Genomic DNA, 21,538 nt, shown 5'->3' with positions numbered 1-21,538 from the left:
TATACCTCCGGCCACATAATCACTTGATCATTTATGTAAGTTAAATGCATAGTTTTTGGGGCCTGTAATCTAACTGGCCAACAGTAAAATTGTTATATGGTGATCGCCTAATACCTCCAGCCACATTATCAATTGTTCTTTTCTGTCCAGTGAATGCCTAATGTTTGTGGCTTGTACTACACTGGCCTGCAGTAAAATTGATATTGAATGACCTTCTAAAATACCTCCAGCCACATTATTACTTATTCTTTTCTGTCCGGTGAATGCCTAATGTTTGGGACCTCTGAGGAATTCAACACCTGTTGACGATGACCACGTGTTATCGAATTTCAACTATTATCATTTGGGGTTTTTTCAAGAGGGGGGATTACGTTAGCCATGTTCTTAATCCAATTTTATATTTTTTGCTCTTTTAAACATATGTATTTGACATCTATTTGTACTGGCCTGCAGTAAAATGTATATCCAATGACTGTCTAATATACAGTACAGACCAAAAGTTTGGACACACCTTCTCATTCAAAGAGTTTTCTTTATTTTCATGACTATGAAAATTGTAGATTCACACTGAAGGCATCAAAACTATGAATTAACACATGTGGAATTATATACATAACAAACAAGTGTGAAACAACTGAAAATATGTCATATTCTAGGTTCTTCAAAGTAGCCACCTTTTGCTTTGATTACTGCTTTGCACACTCTTGGCATTCTCTTGATGAGCTCCAAGAGGTAGTCACCTGAAATGGTCTTCACTTCACAGGTGTGCCCTGTCAGGTTTAATAAGTGGGATTTCATGCCTTATAAATGGGGTTGGGACCATCAGTTGCGTTGTGGAGAAGTCAGGTGGATACACAGCTGATAGTCCTACTGAATAGACTGTTAGAATTTGTATTATGGCAAGAAAAAAGCAGCTAAGTAAAGAAAAACGAGTGGCCATCATTACTTTAAGAAATGAAGGTCAGTCAGTCCGAAAAATTGGGAAAACTTTGCAGTCACAAAAACCATCAATCACTACAAAGAAACTGGCTCACATGCGGACCGCCCCAGGAAAGGAAGACCAAGAGTCACCTCTGCTGCGGAGGATAAGTTCATCCGAGTCATCAGCCTCAGAAATCGCAGGTTAACAGCAGCTCAGATTAGAGACCAGGTCAATGCCACCCAGAGTTCTAGCAGCAGACACATCTCTAGAACAACTGCTAAGAGGAGACTGTGTGAATCAGGCCTTCATGGTAGAATATCTGCTAGGAAACCACTGCTAAGGACGGGCAACAAGCAGAAGAGACTTGTTTAGGCTAAAGAACACAAGGAATGGACATTAGACCAGTGGAAATCTGTGCTTTGGTCTGATGAGTCCAAATTTGAGATCGTTGGTTCCAACCACCGTGTCTTTGTGCGACGCAGAAAAGGTGAACGGGTGGACTCTACATGCCTGGTTCCCACCGTGAAGCATGGAGGAGGAGGTGTGATGGTGTGGGGGGGCTTTGCTGGAGACACTGTTGGGGACTTATTCAAAATTGAAGGCATACTGAACCAGCATGGCTACCACAGCATCTTGCAGCGGCATGCTATTCCATCAGGACAATGACCCCAAACACACCTCCAGGCTGTGTAAGGGCTATTTGACCATGAAGGAGAGTGATGGGGTGCTGCGCCAGATGACCTGGCCTCCACAGTCACCGGACCTGAACCCAATCGAGATGGTTTGGGGTGAGCTGGACCGCAGAGTGAAGGCAAAAGGGCCAACAAGTGCTAAGCATCTCTGGGAACTCCTTTAAGACTGTTGGAAGACCATTTCAGGAGACTACCTCTTGAAGCTCATCAAGAGAATGCCAAGAGTGTGCAAAGCAGTAATCAAAGCAAAAGGTGGCTACTTTGAAGAACCTAGAATATGACATATATTCAGTTGTTTCACACTTTTTTGTTATGTATATAATTCCACATGTGATAATTCATAGTTTTGATGCCTTCAGTGTGAATCTACAATTTTCATAGTCATGAAAATAAAGAAAACTCTTTGAATGAGAAGGTGTGTCCAAACTATTGGTCTGTACTGTACCTCCAGCCACATAATTACTTGATGTTTTCCGTCAGGTGAATGCCAAATTTTTGGGGCCTGTACTCCCGTGGCCTAAAATAAAAAATTTCTAGGCTCCAGCAGGGCACATTTCTGAGAATTTCCCTTTAAGACGCATAAAAATGCCCCCCCCCCCCCTATTTTTGGGGGGAATTTTTGCCATTGATCCCCCTCTGGTATGTCACTGTCCATGTTGTAGGACTATTTGTGCACTTTTACTAAGTGTTTGGTGGCTGCAAATTTGACCTCAAGGTTTTTTAGGTTCGCCTGCCATTAAAGTGAATGGGGCCCGCAGCGAACTTGATGTTCGTGAACATTTAATCGCTCGATCGCGTTCGCGAATTGTCCCGGACGATGTTCGTCCATAACTAATGCTGAGATTTTGGGTATGATGGATCCTAAAAAGACATGATGGGATCTAGAAGAAGATGATGAGACATGACAGAGGAACATGGAAGGGACGTGACCAGACAGGATGGGACACGGCTGCACATGAGGAGACATAACATCACAGAACATGACTGTCCATTGGAGACATCTTGCTTCTCCCAGGCTAATACTCACTTCTTGATCAGTTCCTTTGCGTGCTGTAAGAAGAGAGAGGACACATGAGACATGGTATATGGCGACCCCTCCACCGAGGCTCCTCTGCCAAAATCTCACCTGCAGGAACTGTGCCATCTGTGGTTCATCCATAGACTGTATGGCTGTCTCTACTAGCTTAGATGTGACCTCCAGGTGGTCTCCATGTTGGCGGATCAGACCCCTGACGTACAGCAGCTTCTCCTCCTGCTCTCGGGTGATCATCTGCAGAAGCTCCTTCTTCCTCTCCTCCAAGATGTTGTATAAGGAGTCAAAGCGCTGACTGAGGAGCTGCTTCTGCCGGCGGCTGCTGTCCTGTCACCGAGAGATGGACGGGAGGGAGAAAGGCGGGTTATAAAGGCAGAAGCTTCTTCTACATAGGCTTAGCAGGCAGTATCCATGTGAGAAGCTTAGATACACCAGTGCCAGTATCACCTGTCAGGAAATTAGATTTACCAGTATGTAACAGTAGCAACTTTTATTTTTCTGCTATTGACAAACTCATTTTATTAGACCCCACCCCATCACTACAGTGCCCCACCCCATTACTACAGAGCCACACCCCATTACTACATCATTACACCCCATTACTACAGTGCCACACCCATTTACAACAGCGCCACACCTCTTTACAGCGCCAACCCCCATTACTGCAGCATCCCACCCCATTACTACATCACTACACCCCATTACTACAGCACCACACCCTTTTACAGCGCCAACCCCCATTACTGCAGCACCCCACCGCATTACTACATCACTACACCTCTGTACTACAGAGCCACACACCTTTACAGCACCAACCCCCATTACTGCAGCGCCCCACCCCATTACTACATCACTACACCCCATTACTACAGCACCACACCCTTTTACAGCGTCAACCCCCATTACTACAGCGCCCCACCCCATTACTACAGCGCCAGACCCCATTACTACATTACTACAGCACAACACCCCATTACTACATCACTACACCTCTGTACTACAGAGCCACACACCTTTACAGCACCAACCCCTATTACTGCAGCGCCCTACCCCATTACTACAGCGCCAGACCCCATTACTACATTACTAAACCCCATTACTACAGCACCACACCCTTTTACAGCGTCAACCCCCATTACTACAGCGCCCCATCCCATTACTACAGCGCCCCACCGCATTACTACATCACTAAACCCCATTACTACAGCACCACACCCTTTTACAGCATCAACCCCCATTACTACAGCACCCCACCCCATTACTACAGCGCCAGACTACATTACTACAGCACAACACCCCATTACTACATCACTACACCTCTGTACTACAGAACCACACCCCTTTACAGTGCAAACCCCATTACTGCAGCACAACACCCCATTACTACATCACTACACTCCATTACTACAGCACAACACCCCATTACTACATCACTACACCCCATTACTACAGCACAACACCCCATTACTACATCACTACACCCCATTACTACAGCACCACACCCCTTTACAGTGCAAACCCCCATTACTACAGCCCCCCAACCCATTAATACAGCGCCAACCTCTATTATAACAACGCCCCACCCCATTACTACAGCGACAACCTCCATTACTACAGCAGCACACCTCATTACTACAGCAGCCCACCTCCCCTTGCTTCAGTGATCCTGACCTTTTTTTCAATATATACCTGCCGTTTGCCCTGGGGGCAACACAGAGGACCACGGCTGCAGCCCAGGATAACCGCCCACTGGTCGGGATTGCAAATAACTGGTAAAGCGATCTACAGTGACTTTTCACATCATCGCCTGGTAAGCACAATTGCGTGTTTCTAAAACCCATTAGTTTACTACTGATACTGCAAATGCGGCGCCCCATTCTTCTCATTAGTATCTTTACTGGCTCCAGCACCACATCCCATCACTACAGCGCCCTACCTCATTACTACAGCCTCCCACCCCATTACTACAACACCCCACCCCATTACAACAGCGCACCTGCATAGAGCGGGTACAGTATACGCAGTATAGATATAGAGTGGGTACAGTATACTCAGTATAGATACAGCGGAGGTACAGTATTCTCAGTATAGATATAGAGGAGGTACAGTATTCTCAGTATAGATATAGAGGATGTACAGTATACACAGTATATATATATATATAGAGCGGGTACAGTATACGCAGTATAGCTATAGGGCAGGTACAGTATACGCAGTATAAATATAGAGCGGGTGCAGTATACGCAGTATAGATATAGAGGGGGTACAGTATACGCAGTATAGATATAGAGCGGGTACAGTATACCCAGTATAGATATAGAGGGGGTACAGTATACACAGTATAAATATAGAGCGGGTACAGTATACACAGTATAAATATAGAGCGGGTACAGTATACGCAGTATAGAGCGGGTACAGTATATGCAGTATAAATATAGAGCGGGTACAGTATACACAGTATAAATATAGAGCGGGTACAGTATACCCAGTATAGAGCGGGTACAGTATATGCAGTATAAATATAGAGCGGGTACAGTATATGCAGTGTAGATATAGACCGGGTACAGTATATGCAGTATAGCTATAGAGCGGGTGCAGTATACGCAGTGTAGATATAGAGCCGGTACAGTATACGCAGTGTAGATATAGAATGGGGACAGTATATATATATATATATATAGTGGGTACAGTATATGCAGCATACAGAGTGGGTACTGAATACGCAGTGTAGATATAGAACAGGTACAGTATATGCAGTATAGATATAGAGCGGGTACAGTATACGCAGTATAGATATAGAGCGGGTAAAGTATATGCAGTATATAGAACAGGTACAGTATACGCAGTGTAGATATACAGCGGGTACAGTATACGCAGTATAGATTTAGAGCGGGTACAGTATACGCAGTGTAGATATAGAGCGGGTACAGTATACGCAGTGTAGATATAGAGCGGGTACAGTATATGCAGTATAGATATAGAGCGGGTACAGTATACGCAGTGTAGATATAGAGCGGGTACAGTATACGCAGTGTAGATATAGAGCGGGTACAGTATATGCAGTATATAGAACAGGTAAAGTATACGCAGTATAGATATAGAGCGGGTACAGTATACGCAGTGTAGATATAGAGCGGGTACAGTATACGCAGTGTAGATATAGAGCGGGTACAGTATATGCAGTATAGATATAGAGCGGGTACAGTATATGCAGTATATAGAACAGGTAAAGTATACGCAGTATAGATATAGAGCGGGTACAGTATACGCAGTGTAGATATAGAGCGGGTACAGTATACGCAGTATAGATATAGAGCGGGTAAAGTATATGCAGTATATAGAACAGGTACAGTATACGCAGTGTAGATATAGAGCGGGTACAGTATACGCAGTGTAGATATAGAGCGGGTACAGTATACGCAGTGTAGATATAGAGCCGGTACAGTATATGCAGTATAGATATAGAGCGGGTACAGTATATGCAGTATATAGAACAGGTACAGTATACGCAGTGTAGATATAGAGCGGGTACAGTATACGCAGTATAGATTTAGAGCGGGTACAGTATATGCAGTGTAGATATAGAGCGGGTACAGTAAAGTGTAGATATAGAGCGGGTACAGTATACGCAGTATAGATATAGAGCGGGTACAGTATAGTGTAGATATAGAGTGGGTAAAGTATACACAGTATAGATATAGAGCGGGTACAGTATAGTGTAGATATAGAGTGGGTACAGTATAGTGTAGATATAGAGTGGGTACAGTATACGCAGTGTAGATATAGAGCGGGTAAAGTATACGCAGTATAGATATGTCCCCCTGACAGAGTGGGGAGGGTGTCAGCAGTAATTTTAATTTGCCGGCACTGTTAATTTTGCCCTTTTTCTGATCCGTCATAAGAACAACCCCAAAAAACGGATCCTGTCTTTTGAGCATCCTCCTTCACATGGTCAGCATTTGGTCAGTAATCCATCAATATTGCTAAGGCCAAAAATACACAGGATTGATCCAAAGCAGAGATGACACTTGAATGGAATGTTTGCGTATCTTCTGTGTTTTGTACCCACTCCTGCTTTTGGCTTCCAAATGATGATCCAATCCTGATGCAATCTAGGGACCGTACGATACAGGCCTTACAGCTGCTCCAAACACAGGATCCGTTGTGTTTCATTTTTCCGTCCTTCTGACAGATCAGAAGAAGGGTAAAAAAAATGGTGATGTCAACACAGCCAAACAGGGACAATAGCGGCCCCGTCATAGAGTGGGGAGGGTGCCAACCGCATGAGAAGTCAAAACAGTGGCCCAGTTACATTATGGGGAGGGTGGCAACTGCATGAGGAGTCAACACTATGGCCCAGTCATAGAGTGGTGAGGTGGCAACTGCATGAGGAGTCAACACAATGGCCCAGTCATAGAGTGGTGAGGTGGCAACCGGATGAGGGGTCAACACAGTGGCCCAGTCACAGAGTGTTGAGGGTGGCAACAGAATGCGGAGTCAACACAGTGGCCCAGTCACATAGTGGCGATGCTGCCCCTACCCGCAGGCCTAGCCGCCGGGCTCCCTCTTTCCCTCTTGCTGCCATGCGCCGTGCTGACAAGTGCAGGTAGCTTAACTGTTGCATCTGAGCTCCATGCCAGAGTTTACCTCCTGCTGGAGACCTATACTGTTTGTTAGGGCTTGCATGGGTGCGTCTCTCCTCCCTTGTGAGGCAGCACATACATGCCCTTTATCTCACCAGACTATGGCTGGATTGCAGGAAGTATTTAAAGGCGCTTCCTACCACAGGAAGTTGCCTGAGCAACTCATGGTCACTAGCTTGTGTAGTTCCAAGTGTGAAGAGGTGTTTTTCAAGTTCTGCTTTGCTGTGTACCGGACCCTGCTTTTGGAATTATAGTATTTTGCCTGTTTGCCGCCTGCCTCTGACCTCGGACTTCGTTTATAGACCTTGCTTGATCGCTGCCTGCCCTGACCCCGGACTTCCTGACCACATACTTCCCCTTGGTGCTTGCACCAGTATCTCTGACCCCCTGGTCAGCTGCCACTGACTCGGGGACTGCTCTGGAGTAGCACCTGGCAACTACCATAAGAGCCCAAGCCTATCCTGACCATCAGAGGCTTTAGTGAAGACCAGGTAGTTGCTTAGTCAAGTTCCTTCGGAGTATAGCCAGTCAGTGGTGCAGTGGGTCCACACCCGCTTGCACAACACACAAGATGGTGGGTGGCAGTAGGAGCAAATGGCAGCAGGTGTGTGGCATCAGCAGCCATGGCAGTGGAATGTCAGCGCAGAGGGCCCCCCATCAGACATTTGTGAAGATGGGCAATGACGCACATAGGCAGCGGCCAACTGACTACATAGGATGTCTCGATAGTAATTAAGTTTATCCTCCCTCTCGGCAGATGTAGAAAAGGCCCCCATTTTGGACCGGTAGCGAGGGTCTAACATGGTGGAAAGCCAGTAGTCATCCCTCTGCCGAATTGTGACAATTCAGCTGTCACAACGAAAGCAACTGGGCATACATCTCCACTGCATACTCTCACTGTGTCTCAGGATCATCTGCCTGGTCTTCCTCGTCACCCTATAGCCCCTCCTCTCCTGTCAATTTTGCAGAAAAACCACCCATTTCTGTATACATCGCTTGTGCGTGAATGTCCTCCAGTTCATCCCCCAAAGGGCTCAGGTGGCCGTGATATGTAGGCCCCACGTCTCCTGTCCTCTGGCCAGCCAGATTTAGCAGCATCTGTTCCAGGACATGAAGCAGTGGAATGATGTTATTCATCCTGTAGTCCTGGTGACTGACAAATAAAGTAGCCTCCTCATAGGGCCTGAGGAAACGGCAAGTGTCACGCATGAGCTGCCACTGGCTAACGTCAAAGTTACACAGGGGAGTGCTCCTGTCCGCCTGTATCATCAAGAAATCATTTATGGCGTTCCTCTGTTCATATAGTCGGCCCAACATGTGGATGCTGGAGTTCCAACGGGTGGAAACGTCGCATATAAGGTGATGTTGGGCAACGCCATTCTGCCTTTGCAGCTCAAGGAGAGTGTGCTTTGCAGAATGTCTTGCAGATGGGTGGAAGACTTTAGGAACCACTTTACAACCAGATTAACCATGTGCACCATGCAGGGCACATAGCTCAGCCCTCCTTGACGCAGCGCCGACGCGATGTTCTTCCCGTTGTCGGTGACCATGGTTCCGATATTTAGTTCTCGAGAAGACAGCCAGGATTCGATTTCTTGATGGAGGAAGCGTAGCAGTTCCTTCCCTTTGTGACTCTGCTCGCCCAGGCAAACTAGGTGCAGAACAGCGTGGCACCTCTGTGCCCTGCACATAAGGTATGCTGGAGGAGCACTCCGAATTGTGCCTGCAGAGTAGGTTGAGGACAATGTGGAGGATGAGGAGGCAGCAGAGGACATTGGCGCAGGACCCAAAGCTTGAGACCGTGATGGCGGCAGTGCGGTCACCTGGCCAAGTTGCTGGTGTGGCTGGGCAGAAACCACATTTACCCAGTGGGCCGTAAAGGACATATATTGTCCTTGACCGTAGTTACAGCTCCACACGTCGGCGCTGCAGTGAACATTAGCAGACACAGATTCTGCAAATGGCTTGATGAAAAATTGCCACAACGCAGAGTATGGCATTTTTCCCCCACCACTCCGTGCTGACTGCTTGCTACCGCTGCCTCCAGGAACCCCTGCACCGCTACTTCTCTCCGGCCAGGTCGGCTCCTGCGTAGCGGGTGGTCTACCCCGGGCACCTTTGGCTCCCGACCTCCCACTGCTGCCACCCTGCTGACTCACGGCCACACTACCACCCTGCTGGCTCAGCCGCTGCCTCACGCGCAAGCTGCTACCCTCTTCTGATGACGATGAAGAAGCCCACACTGTAAACTCACACACACTATATACTAGGGGCGTTGCTAGGTCAAAACATTCGAGGCCTGGGCCCCGGATGTTTTGTCCCAGGCCCCGAATGTCCTGCCTGCCTGTTAGATATAACTGTATTGCCATCCTCAGGACGGCAATACAATTGAATCGAATGCCCTGCAAGAGCTGAAGGACCTGTGATGACCTCACAGGTCATGTGACCAGTTCTAAATGCAGTAGCTGAAAAGGACCTGCGATGATGTCACCATCATGTGACCAGTGCAGGAGAGGATGGCTCAGCAGTGAAGAGAAGTCCTGGGAAGAGGCTGAGGTGAGGCCTGCTACATGAGGAGAGGTAAGGCTACTTTCACACTAGCGGCAGGACGGATCCGACAGGCTGTTCACCCTGTCGCATCCGTCCTGCCGCTATTTCGCCGGACCACCGCTCCATCCCCATTGACTATAATGGCGATGGGGGCAGAGCTCCGGGGCAGCATGGCAGTGCGCGGTGAGAGGCCGCCTGAATAAAGGTACTGCATGTCCGACTTTTTAGTCCGGTGGCTTTCCGCCGTGCACTGCCGTGCTGCGCCAGAGCTTCGCCCCCGTCCCCATTATAGTTAATAGGAACAGAGCGGCGTCACAGCGAAATAGCTGCAGGACCGATCCGACAGGGTGAACAGCCTGTCGGATCCGTCCTGCCGCTAGTGTGAAAGTACCCTAAGTGAAGATTACTCAGTGTGAGAGGCAGAGCAATGTTGGGAGTTGTAGTTATTTAACTGGGACTGTATGTTAGGGTTCAAGGGAGGGAAGTTATTTACATGGGACAGTGAGGTGGAGTGATGTTAATTACATGGGACTGAAATTTGGAAGTGGCTGGGGTAGGGTGATGTTATTTACATGGGACTGTATGTTGAGGGGTAATGTTATTTATATGGGACTGCATGTTGAAGGCAGCTGTGGGAGGGGGTGATTTTATTTCCATGGGACTGAATATTGAGGAGGTGGTGTTATTTACATGGGACTGTATGTTCAAGGTAGCTGGGGAGGAGTGATGTTATTTACATGGGACTGTATGTTGGAAGGGGCAGGAGAGATGGTGTGATGGTATTTACACTCACCTAAAGAATTATTAGGAACACCATACTAATACGGTGTTGGACCCCCTTTTGCCTTCAGAACTGCCTTAATTCTACGTGGCATTGATTCCACAAGGTGCTGATAGCATCTTTAGAAATGTTGGCCCATATTGATAGGATAGCATCTTGCGGTTGATGGAGATTTGAGGGATGCACATCCAGGGCACGAAGCTCCCGTTCCACCACATCCCAAAGATGCTCTATTGGGTTGAGATCTGGTGACTTTGGGGGCCATTTTAGTACAGTGACCTCATTGTCATGTTCAAGAAACCAATCTGAAATGATTCGAGCTTTGTGACATGGTGCATTATCCTGCTGCAAGTAGCCATCAGAGGATGGGTACATGGTGGTCATGAAGGGATGGACATGGTCAGAAACAATGCTCAGGTAGCCCGTGGCATTTAAACGATGGCCAATTGGCACTGAGGGGCCTAAAGTGTGCCCAGAAAACATCCCGCACACCATTACACCACCACCACCAGCCTGCACAGTGGTAACAAGGCATGATGGATACATGTTCTCATTCTGTTTACGCCAAATTCGGACTCTACCATTTGAATGTCTCAACAGAAATCGAGACTCATCAGACCAGACAACATTTTTCCAGTCTTCAACAGTCCAATTTTGGTGAGCTCGTGCAAATTGTAGCCTCTTTTTCCTGTTTGTAGTGGAGATGAGTGGTACCCGGTGGGGTCTTCTGCTGTTGTAGCCCACCTTTCTTTCCCATTCTGACATTCAGTTTGGAGTTCAGGAGATTGTCTTGACCAGGACCACAACCCTACATGCATTGAAGCAACTGCCATGTGATTGGTTGACTAGATAATCGCATTAATGAGAAATAGAGCAGGTGTTCCTAATAATTCTTTAGGTAAGTGTATATGGGACTCTATGGCGGAGGAAGGGAAATAGCGTTATTTACATGGGACTGTATGGCGGAGGTGCTGAGGAATTATAATTTATGAGGACACTAAACTGAGGAATATAACTACAGAGAGCACTGCAGGCGGCATTATAAATACTGGGCGCGCTTCAGGGCGAGCATTATAACAGTAGGGGGCAGTATAAATACTGGGGGCACTGCAGGCGGCATTATAAATACTGGGCGCGCTTCAGGGCGAGCATTATAACAGTAGGGGGGCAGTATAAATACTGGGGGCACTGCAGGCGGCACTATAAATACTTGGGGCGTTTCAGGCCGAGCATTATAACAGTAGGGGGGCAGTATAAATACTGGGGGCACTGCAGGCGGCATTATAAATACTGGGCGCGCTTCAGGGCGAGCATTATAACAGTAGGGGGCAGTATAAATACTGGGGGCACTGCAGGAGGCATTATAAATACTTGGGGCGTTTCAGGCCGAGCATTATAACAGTAGGGGGCAATATAAGTACTGGGGGCACTTTTGGGGCAGTATAAATACTGGGGACATTAGGCGTTCTTATTACTACTGGGAGCTCTATAGGAGGGATCCGCATTATTTCTACTAAGAGCACTATGGGGGCCTTATTACTACTGAGGGGCCTGTAGAGAGCTTTATTAACACTGGGGAAACAATAGGGGGCCTGTTCTACTGGGGGCTCTGTGAGGGTATTAATACTGGAAGGCTCTTCTACTAATGGAGGCACTAGTGGAGCATTATCACTGTTGGGTCCAGTAGGGGGCAGTATTACTAATGAGAGCATTCTAGAAGGGAATTACTATTGGTTGGACTATGAGGAGCACTATTACTATGGGGGCACTCATTCTTCTTCAGGATAGTATTTGGTGGTACAGAAAAGTGAGGAAGCTAAGATGTCTGTGTGTCACACTCTGTAGAGACGAGGCGGCCGAGAGAAGTGTCCGGACCGAATGGAGAAGATGAGAGAGAGAAGATCTACATCCGAGGAGACGTCACCTGGAGGCCCTGCATGTGACAGGTAGTTCAACTTAGAGAATTGGGTGCTTGGGCCCCGGATCTTTTGAGACCCTAGCAACGCCCCTGCTGTATAAATATACATACACTATATACTCACACTGTATACTCACACACACACACACTGTATACTCACACACACACACTGTATACTCACACACACACACTGTATACTCACACACACACACTGTATACTCATACACATATACGCACACTGTATACTCACACATACACTATATACTCACATACACTATATACTCACACACATATACATACACTGTATACTCACACACACACTATATACTCATACAAGCACACTGTATACTCACACTATATACTCATACACATATACGCACACTGTATACTCACACACACTATATACTCATACAAGCACACTGTATACTCACACTGTATACTCACACTGTATACTCACACTATATACTCATACACATATACGCACACTGTATACTCACACACACACTATATACTCACACTGTATACTCACACACTATATACGCACACTGTATACTCATACACATATACGCACACTGTATACTCACAAACTATATACTCATACACATATACGCACACTGTATACTCACACATACACTATATACTCACACTGTATACTCACACTATATACTCATACACATATACGCACACTGTATACTCACACATACACTATATACTCACATACACTATATACTCACACACATATACATACACTGTATACTCACACACACACTATATACTCATACAAGCACACTGTATACTCACACTGTATACTCATACACATATACGCACACTGTATACTCACACACACTATATACTCATACAAGCACACTGTATACTCACACTGTATACTCACACACTATATACGCACACTGTATACTCTTACACATATACGCACACTGTATACTCACACTGTATACTCACACACTATATACTCATACACATATACGCACACTGTATACTCACACATACACTATATACTCATACACATATACGCACACTGTATACTCACACATACACTATATACTCATACACATATAAGCACACTGTATACTCACACTGTATACTCACACACTATATACTCATACACATATACGCACACTGTATACTCACACACATATACACACACTGTATACTCACACATACACTATATACTCATACACATATACGCACACTGTATACTCACACATACACTATATACTCATACACATATAAGCACACTGTATACTCACACTGTATACTCACACACTATATACTCATACACATATACGCACACTGTATACTCACACATACACTATATACTCACACACATATACACACACTGTATACTCACACACTATATACTCGTACACATATACGCACACTGTATACCCACACACATATACACACACTATATACTCACACATACACTATATACTCACACTGTATACTCACACTATATACTCATACACATATACGCACACTGTATACTCACGCTGTATACTCACACACTATATACTCACACACTATATACTCATACACATATACGCACACTGTATACTCACACACATATACATACATTATATACTCACATACACTATATACTCATACAAGCACACTGTATACTCACACATACACTATATACTCATACACATATAAGCACACTGTATACTCACACTGTATACTCACACACTATATACTCATACACATATACGCACACTGTATACTCACACTGTATACTCACACACTATATACTCATACACATATACGCACACTGTATACTCACACATACACTATATACTCACACACATATACACACACTGTATACTCACACATACACTATATACTCACACACATATACACACACTGTATACTCACACACTATATACTCGTACACATATACGCACACTGTATACCCACACACATATACACACACTATATACTCACACATACACTATATACTCACACTGTATACTCACACTATATACTCATACACATATACGCACACTGTATACTCACACATACACTATATACTCACATACACTATATACTCACACACATATACATACACTGTATACTCACACACACACTATATACTCATACAAGCACACTGTATACTCACACTGTATACTCATACACATATACGCACACTGTATACTCACACACACTATATACTCATACAAGCACACTGTATACTCACACTGTATACTCACACTGTATACTCACACACTATATACGCACACTGTATACTCTTACACATATACGCACACTGTATACTCACACTGTATACTCACACACTATATACTCATACACATATACGCACACTGTATACTCACACATACACTATATACTCATACACATATACGCACACTGTATACTCACACATACACTATATACTCATACACATATAAGCACACTGTATACTCACACTGTATACTCACACACTATATACTCATACACATATACGCACACTGTATACTCACACACATATACACACACTGTATACTCACACATACACTATATACTCATACACATATACGCACACTGTATACTCACACATACACTATATACTCATACACATATAAGCACACTGTATACTCACACTGTATACTCACACACTATATACTCATACACATATACGCACACTGTATACTCACACATACACTATATACTCACACACATATACACACACTGTATACTCACACACTATATACTCGTACACATATACGCACACTGTATACCCACACACATATACACACACTATATACTCACACATACACTATATACTCACACTGTATACTCACACTATATACTCATACACATATACGCACACTGTATACTCACGCTGTATACTCACACACTATATACTCACACACTATATACTCATACACATATACGCACACTGTATACTCACACACATATACATACATTATATACTCACATACACTATATACTCATACAAGCACACTGTATACTCACACATACACTATATACTCACATACACTATATACACTATATACTCACATACACTATATACTCATACACATATACATACAATATATACTCACATACACTATATACTCACACACATATACATACACTATATACTCACATACACTATATACTCATACACATATACATACACTGTATACTCACACACACACTATATACTCATACAAGCACACTGTATACTCACACTGTATACTCACACACTATATACTCACACTATATACTCACACACATATACGCACACTGTATACTCACACACACACTATATACTCACATACACTATATACTCATACACATATACGCACACTGTATACTCACACACATATAAGCACACTGTATACTCACACACATATACACACACTGTATACTCACACACATATACACACACTGTATACTCACACACATATACACACACTATATACTCACACATACACTATATACTCACACTATATACTCATACACATATACGCACACTGTATACTCACGCTGTATACTCACACACTATATACTCACACACTATATACTCATACACATATACGGACACTGTATACTCGCACACATATACACACACTATATACTCACACACATATACACACACAATGTATACTCACACACTATATACTCGCACACATATACACACACTGTATACTCACACACTATATACTCGCACACATATACGCACACTGTATACTCACACACACTGTATACTCACACATATACACACACTATATACTCACTCGCACACATATACGCACACTGTATACTCACACACACATACACACACTATATACTCACTCGCACACATATACACACACTGTATACTCACACACATATACACACACACATATACGCACACTATATACTCACTCGCACACATATACACACACTGTATACTCACACACACTGTATACTCACACACACATATACGCACACTGTATACTCACACACACTGTATACTCACACACTATATACTCGCACACATATACACACACTGTATACTCACACACTATATACTCGTACACATACACACACACTGTATACTCACACACTATATACTCGCACACATATACACACACTATATACTCACTCGCACACATATACGCACACTGTATACTCACACACACTGTATACTCACACACATATACTCACACACATATACACACACTGTATACTCACACACATATACACACACTATATACTCACTCGCACACATATACACACACTATATACTCACTCGCACACATATACACACACTGTATACTCACACACTATATACTCGCACACATATACGCACACTGTATACTCACACACACTGTATACTCACACACTATATACTCGCACACATATACGCACACTGTATACTCACACACATATACACACAGTCAGTACACCCGGGGTGGGGGGGGGGATTTTAACACTTACTTCGATGCTTTTGCAGATCTCCTCCATCTGTGTGATGATCGCCTGGATACGGTCATTCCCGGCCACCATTATGGCGATGCCGTCACTGATGTCGCTCTGTAGAAACACGGATGGAGCAGCAAGTCTTTGTTAATGTGGGGCGACACAGAGCGGACATATATACAACATAAGGCTAGGACCCTGCAGGGGACATACTGAGCCCAGGACCCCCAGCTATTAGCACACATCAGAGGAATGGATTTTTCAGACTCACTTTTAACAAATTGCAAGGAATTAGAGGCAAAAAGGTTTCTCCAGGTAATGTACTGACCGAGGACCTCGTCGTCAGGATATGGCCTGGAAACCGGGTAGGAGTGGGGTACCTGCTGCTCTCAGTGATGGGGTGACTGTACCTTCTGTCTCTTGTAGATGCTGGAGAGTGGGGCCACCTCACAGTCTTTGTGGGCCCCAAACACTTTACACATGGAGCAGGTCGGGGTCTCACACGTCAGGCAGTAGATGTTAATCTTCTCATCCTCGTGCTCCTCACACATTAAGTGCTGCTCTGTTTTGGTGTTAAGAGGTCTAGAAGACAACAATGAGAGGTCAGGAGCATAGCATCACTCATCGGGGCCACTATGAAAATCTCAGGGGCCCACAGGAAATCTCACTGATTATATATTCTGTTCAACTGCAACCACCACTAGGGGGAGCTCAGTGTACACAGATGTATACAGCCATCACTAGAAAGATCTCAGGAGATTACTAGACACAAATATATACAACCACCACTAGGGGGAGCTCAGTGTACACAGATGTATACAGCCATCACTAGAAAGATCTCAGGAGATTACTAGACACACATATATACAACCACCACTAGGGGGAGCTCAGTGTACACAGATGTATACAGCCATCACTAGAAGATCTCAGGAGATTGCTAGACACAAATATATACAACCACCACTAGGGGGAGCTCAGTGTACACAGATGCATACAGCCATCACTAGAAAGATCTCAGGAGATTACTAGACACAAATATATACAACCACCACTAGGGGGAGCTCAGTGTACACAGATGTATACAGCCATCACTAGAAAGATCTCAGGAGATTACTAGACACAAATATATACAACCACCACTAGGGGGAGCTCAGTGTACACAGATGTATACAGCCATCACTAGAAGATCTCAGGAGATTACTAGACACAAATATATACAACCACCACTAGGGGGAGCTCAGTGTACACAGATGTATACAGCCATCACTAGAAGATCTCAGGAGATTACTAGACACAAATATATACAACCACCACTAGGGGGAGCTCAGTGTACACAGATGTATACAGCCATCACTAGAAAGATCTCAGGAGATTACTAGACACAAATATATACAACCTCCACTAGGGGGAGCTCAGTGTACACAGATGTATACAGTCATCACTAGAAAGATCTCAGGAGATTACTAGACACAGATATATACAACCACCACTAGGGGGAGCTCAGTGTACACAGATGTATACAGCCATCACTAGAAGATCTCAGGAGATTACTAGACACAAATATATACAACCACCACTAGGGGGAGCTCAGTGTACACAGATGTATACAGCCATCACTAGAAGATCTCAGGAGATTACTAGACACAAATATATACAACCACCACTAGGGGGAGCTCAGTGTACACAGATGTATACAGCCATCACTAGAAAGATCTCAGGAGATTACTAGACACAAATATATACAACCACCACTAGGGGGAGCTCAGTGTACACAGATGTATACAGTCATCACTAGAAAGATCTCAGGAGATTACTAGACACAGATATATACAACCACCACTAGGGGGAGCTCAGTGTACACAGATGTATACAGCCATCACTAGAAGATCTCAGGAGATTACTAGACACAAATATATACAACCACCACTAGGGGGAGCTCAGTGTACACAGATGTATACAGCCATCACTAGAAGATCTCAGGAGATTACTAGATACAAATATATACAACCACCACTAGGGGGAGCTCAGTGTACACAGATGTATACAGCCATCACTAGAAGATCTCAGGAGATTGCTAGACACACATATATACAACCACCACTAGGGGGAGCTCAGTGTACACAGATGTATACAGCCATCACTAGAAAGATCTCAGGAGATTACTAGATACAAATATATACAACCACCACTAGGGGGAGCTCAGTGTACACAGATGTATACAGCCATCACTAGAAAGATCTCAGGAGATTACTAGACACAAATATATACAACCACCACTAGGGGGAGCTCAGTGTACACAGATGTATACAGCCATCACTAGAAAGATCTCAGGAGATTACTAGACACAAATATATACAACCACCACTAGGGGGAGCTCAGTGTACACAGATGTATACAGTCATCACTAGAAAGATCTCAGGAGATTACTAGACACAAATATATACAACCACCACTAGAGGGAGCTCAGTGTATACAGATGTATACAGCCATCACTAGAAGATCTCAGGAGATTACTAGACACAAATATATACAACCACCACTAGGGGGAGCTCAGTGTACACAGATGTATACAGTCATCACTAGAAGATCTCAGGAGATTACTAGACACATATATACAACCACCACTAGGGGGAGCTCAGTGTACACAGATGTATACAGCCATCACTAGAAAGATCTCAGGAGATTACTAGACACACATATATACAACCACCGCTAGGGGGAGCTCAGTGTACACAGATGTATACAGCCATCACTAGAAGATCTCAGGAGATTACTAGACACAAATATATACAACCACCACTAGGGGGAGCTCAGTGTATACAGATGTATACAGCCATCACTAGAAAGATCTCAGGAGATTACTAGACACAAATATATACAACCACCACTAGGGGGAGCTCAGTGTACACAGATGTATACAGTCGTCACTAGAAAGATCTCAGGAGATTACTAGAGACAAATATATACAACCACCACTAGAGGGAGCTCAGTGTACACAGATGTATACAGCCATCACTAGAAGATCTCAGGAGATTACTAGAGACAAATATATACAACCACCACTAGAGGGAGCTCAGTGTACACAGATGTATACAGCCATCACTAGAAGATCTCAGGAGATTACTAGACACAAATATATACAACCACCACTAGGGGGAGCTCAGTGTACACAGATGTATACAGCCATCACTAGAAGATCTCAGGAGATTACTAGAGACAAATATATACAACCACCACTAGAGGGAGCTCAGTGTACACAGATGTATACGGCCATCACTAGAAGATCTCAGGAGATTACTAGACACAAATATATACAACCACCACTAGGGGGAGCTCAGTGTACACAGATGTGTACAGCCATCACTAGAAAGATCTCAGGAGATTACTAGACACAAATATATACAACCACCACTAGGGGGAGCTCAGTGTACACAGATGTATACAGCCATCACTAGAAGATCTCAGGAGATTACTAGACACAAATATATACAACCACCACTAGAGGGAGCTCAGTGTACACAGATGTATACGGCCATCACTAGAAGATCTCAGGAGATTACTAGACACAAATATATACAACCACCACTAGGGGGAGCTCAGTGTACACAGATGTGTACAGCCATCACTAGAAAGATCTCAGGAGATTACTAGACACAAATATATACAACCACCACTAGGGGGAGCTCAGTGTACACAGATGCATACAGCCATCACTAGAAAGATCTCAGGAGATTACTAGACACAAATATATACAACCACCACTAGGGGGAGCTCAGTGTATACAGATGTATACAGCCATTACTAGAAAGATCTCAGGAGATTACTAGACACAAATATATAGAACCACCACTAGAGGGAGCTCACTGTATAGAGATGTATACAACCACCACTAGAGGGAGCCTACTGCACACAACTGTATACAGCCACCATTAAGAGAAGGTCAGTGCACATAGATGTATACAGCCATCACTAGAAAGATCTCAGGAGATTACTAGACACAGATATATAGAACCACCACTAGGGGGAGCTCAGCGTACACAGATATGTACAGACACTAGAAGGGGAAGCTAAGCACACACATATGAATACTGGCACCGCTAGGGGGGCGCTCAATGCTCAGAGATGTATACAGCCACCAATAGTGGGCACTCGCTGCACAGAGATGTATACAGCTACCACTAGGGGGAGCTTAGTAAAGATATATACAGCCACTAATAGCGGGAGCTCAGGAGAATAATACATACAGATGTATACAGACACCACTAGGTGAAGCTCAGCACACACAGATGTGTACTCCTAATACAGCCACCACTAGGGGACGCTCAGCTCACTGCACAGAGATGTACACAGCCACCACTAGGGGACGCTCAGCCAGTGGCGGATTACAATAGGGACGTTCGGGTCGGCAGCCCCGAGCCCAGCACCGCTGGGGGGCCCAACGCTGACCCGAGCGCCCACATACTGCGACGGGGCACGGGAGCGCATAGCTCCCTGTCCCGTCGCCGATCACCGGCATTCAGCGCATAGGCCTCAGGCCTTGTAGGCCTGAGGCCTATGCGGTAGTGAAATCC

General features: G+C 44.7%; 1 protein-coding gene across 1 annotated transcript in view; it reads right to left on the bottom strand.

Annotated features, from left to right (window-relative positions):
- The window catches only part of LOC122922674 (tripartite motif-containing protein 54-like), a 55,761-nt gene that overhangs the window by 13,087 nt on the left and 21,136 nt on the right, over nucleotides 1-21,538 (bottom strand). Inside the window, exons 3-6 of the mRNA XM_044273371.1 lie at nucleotides 17,378-17,549; nucleotides 16,986-17,081; nucleotides 2,741-2,974; nucleotides 2,642-2,664 (exon numbers count right to left, since the gene is read on the bottom strand). Of these exons, the coding sequence (XP_044129306.1) occupies nucleotides 2,642-2,664; nucleotides 2,741-2,974; nucleotides 16,986-17,081; nucleotides 17,378-17,549 (525 nt within the window). The remainder of the gene's footprint in view (nucleotides 1-2,641; nucleotides 2,665-2,740; nucleotides 2,975-16,985; nucleotides 17,082-17,377; nucleotides 17,550-21,538) is intronic.

This window comes from Bufo gargarizans, unplaced genomic scaffold, assembly GCF_014858855.1.
Source record: "Bufo gargarizans isolate SCDJY-AF-19 unplaced genomic scaffold, ASM1485885v1 fragScaff_scaffold_591_pilon, whole genome shotgun sequence".
NCBI classification, from domain to species: domain Eukaryota; kingdom Metazoa; phylum Chordata; class Amphibia; order Anura; family Bufonidae; genus Bufo; species Bufo gargarizans.
Note: the sequence above shows the minus strand (reverse complement) of the source record. Positions and strands in the feature narration are given on the sequence as shown.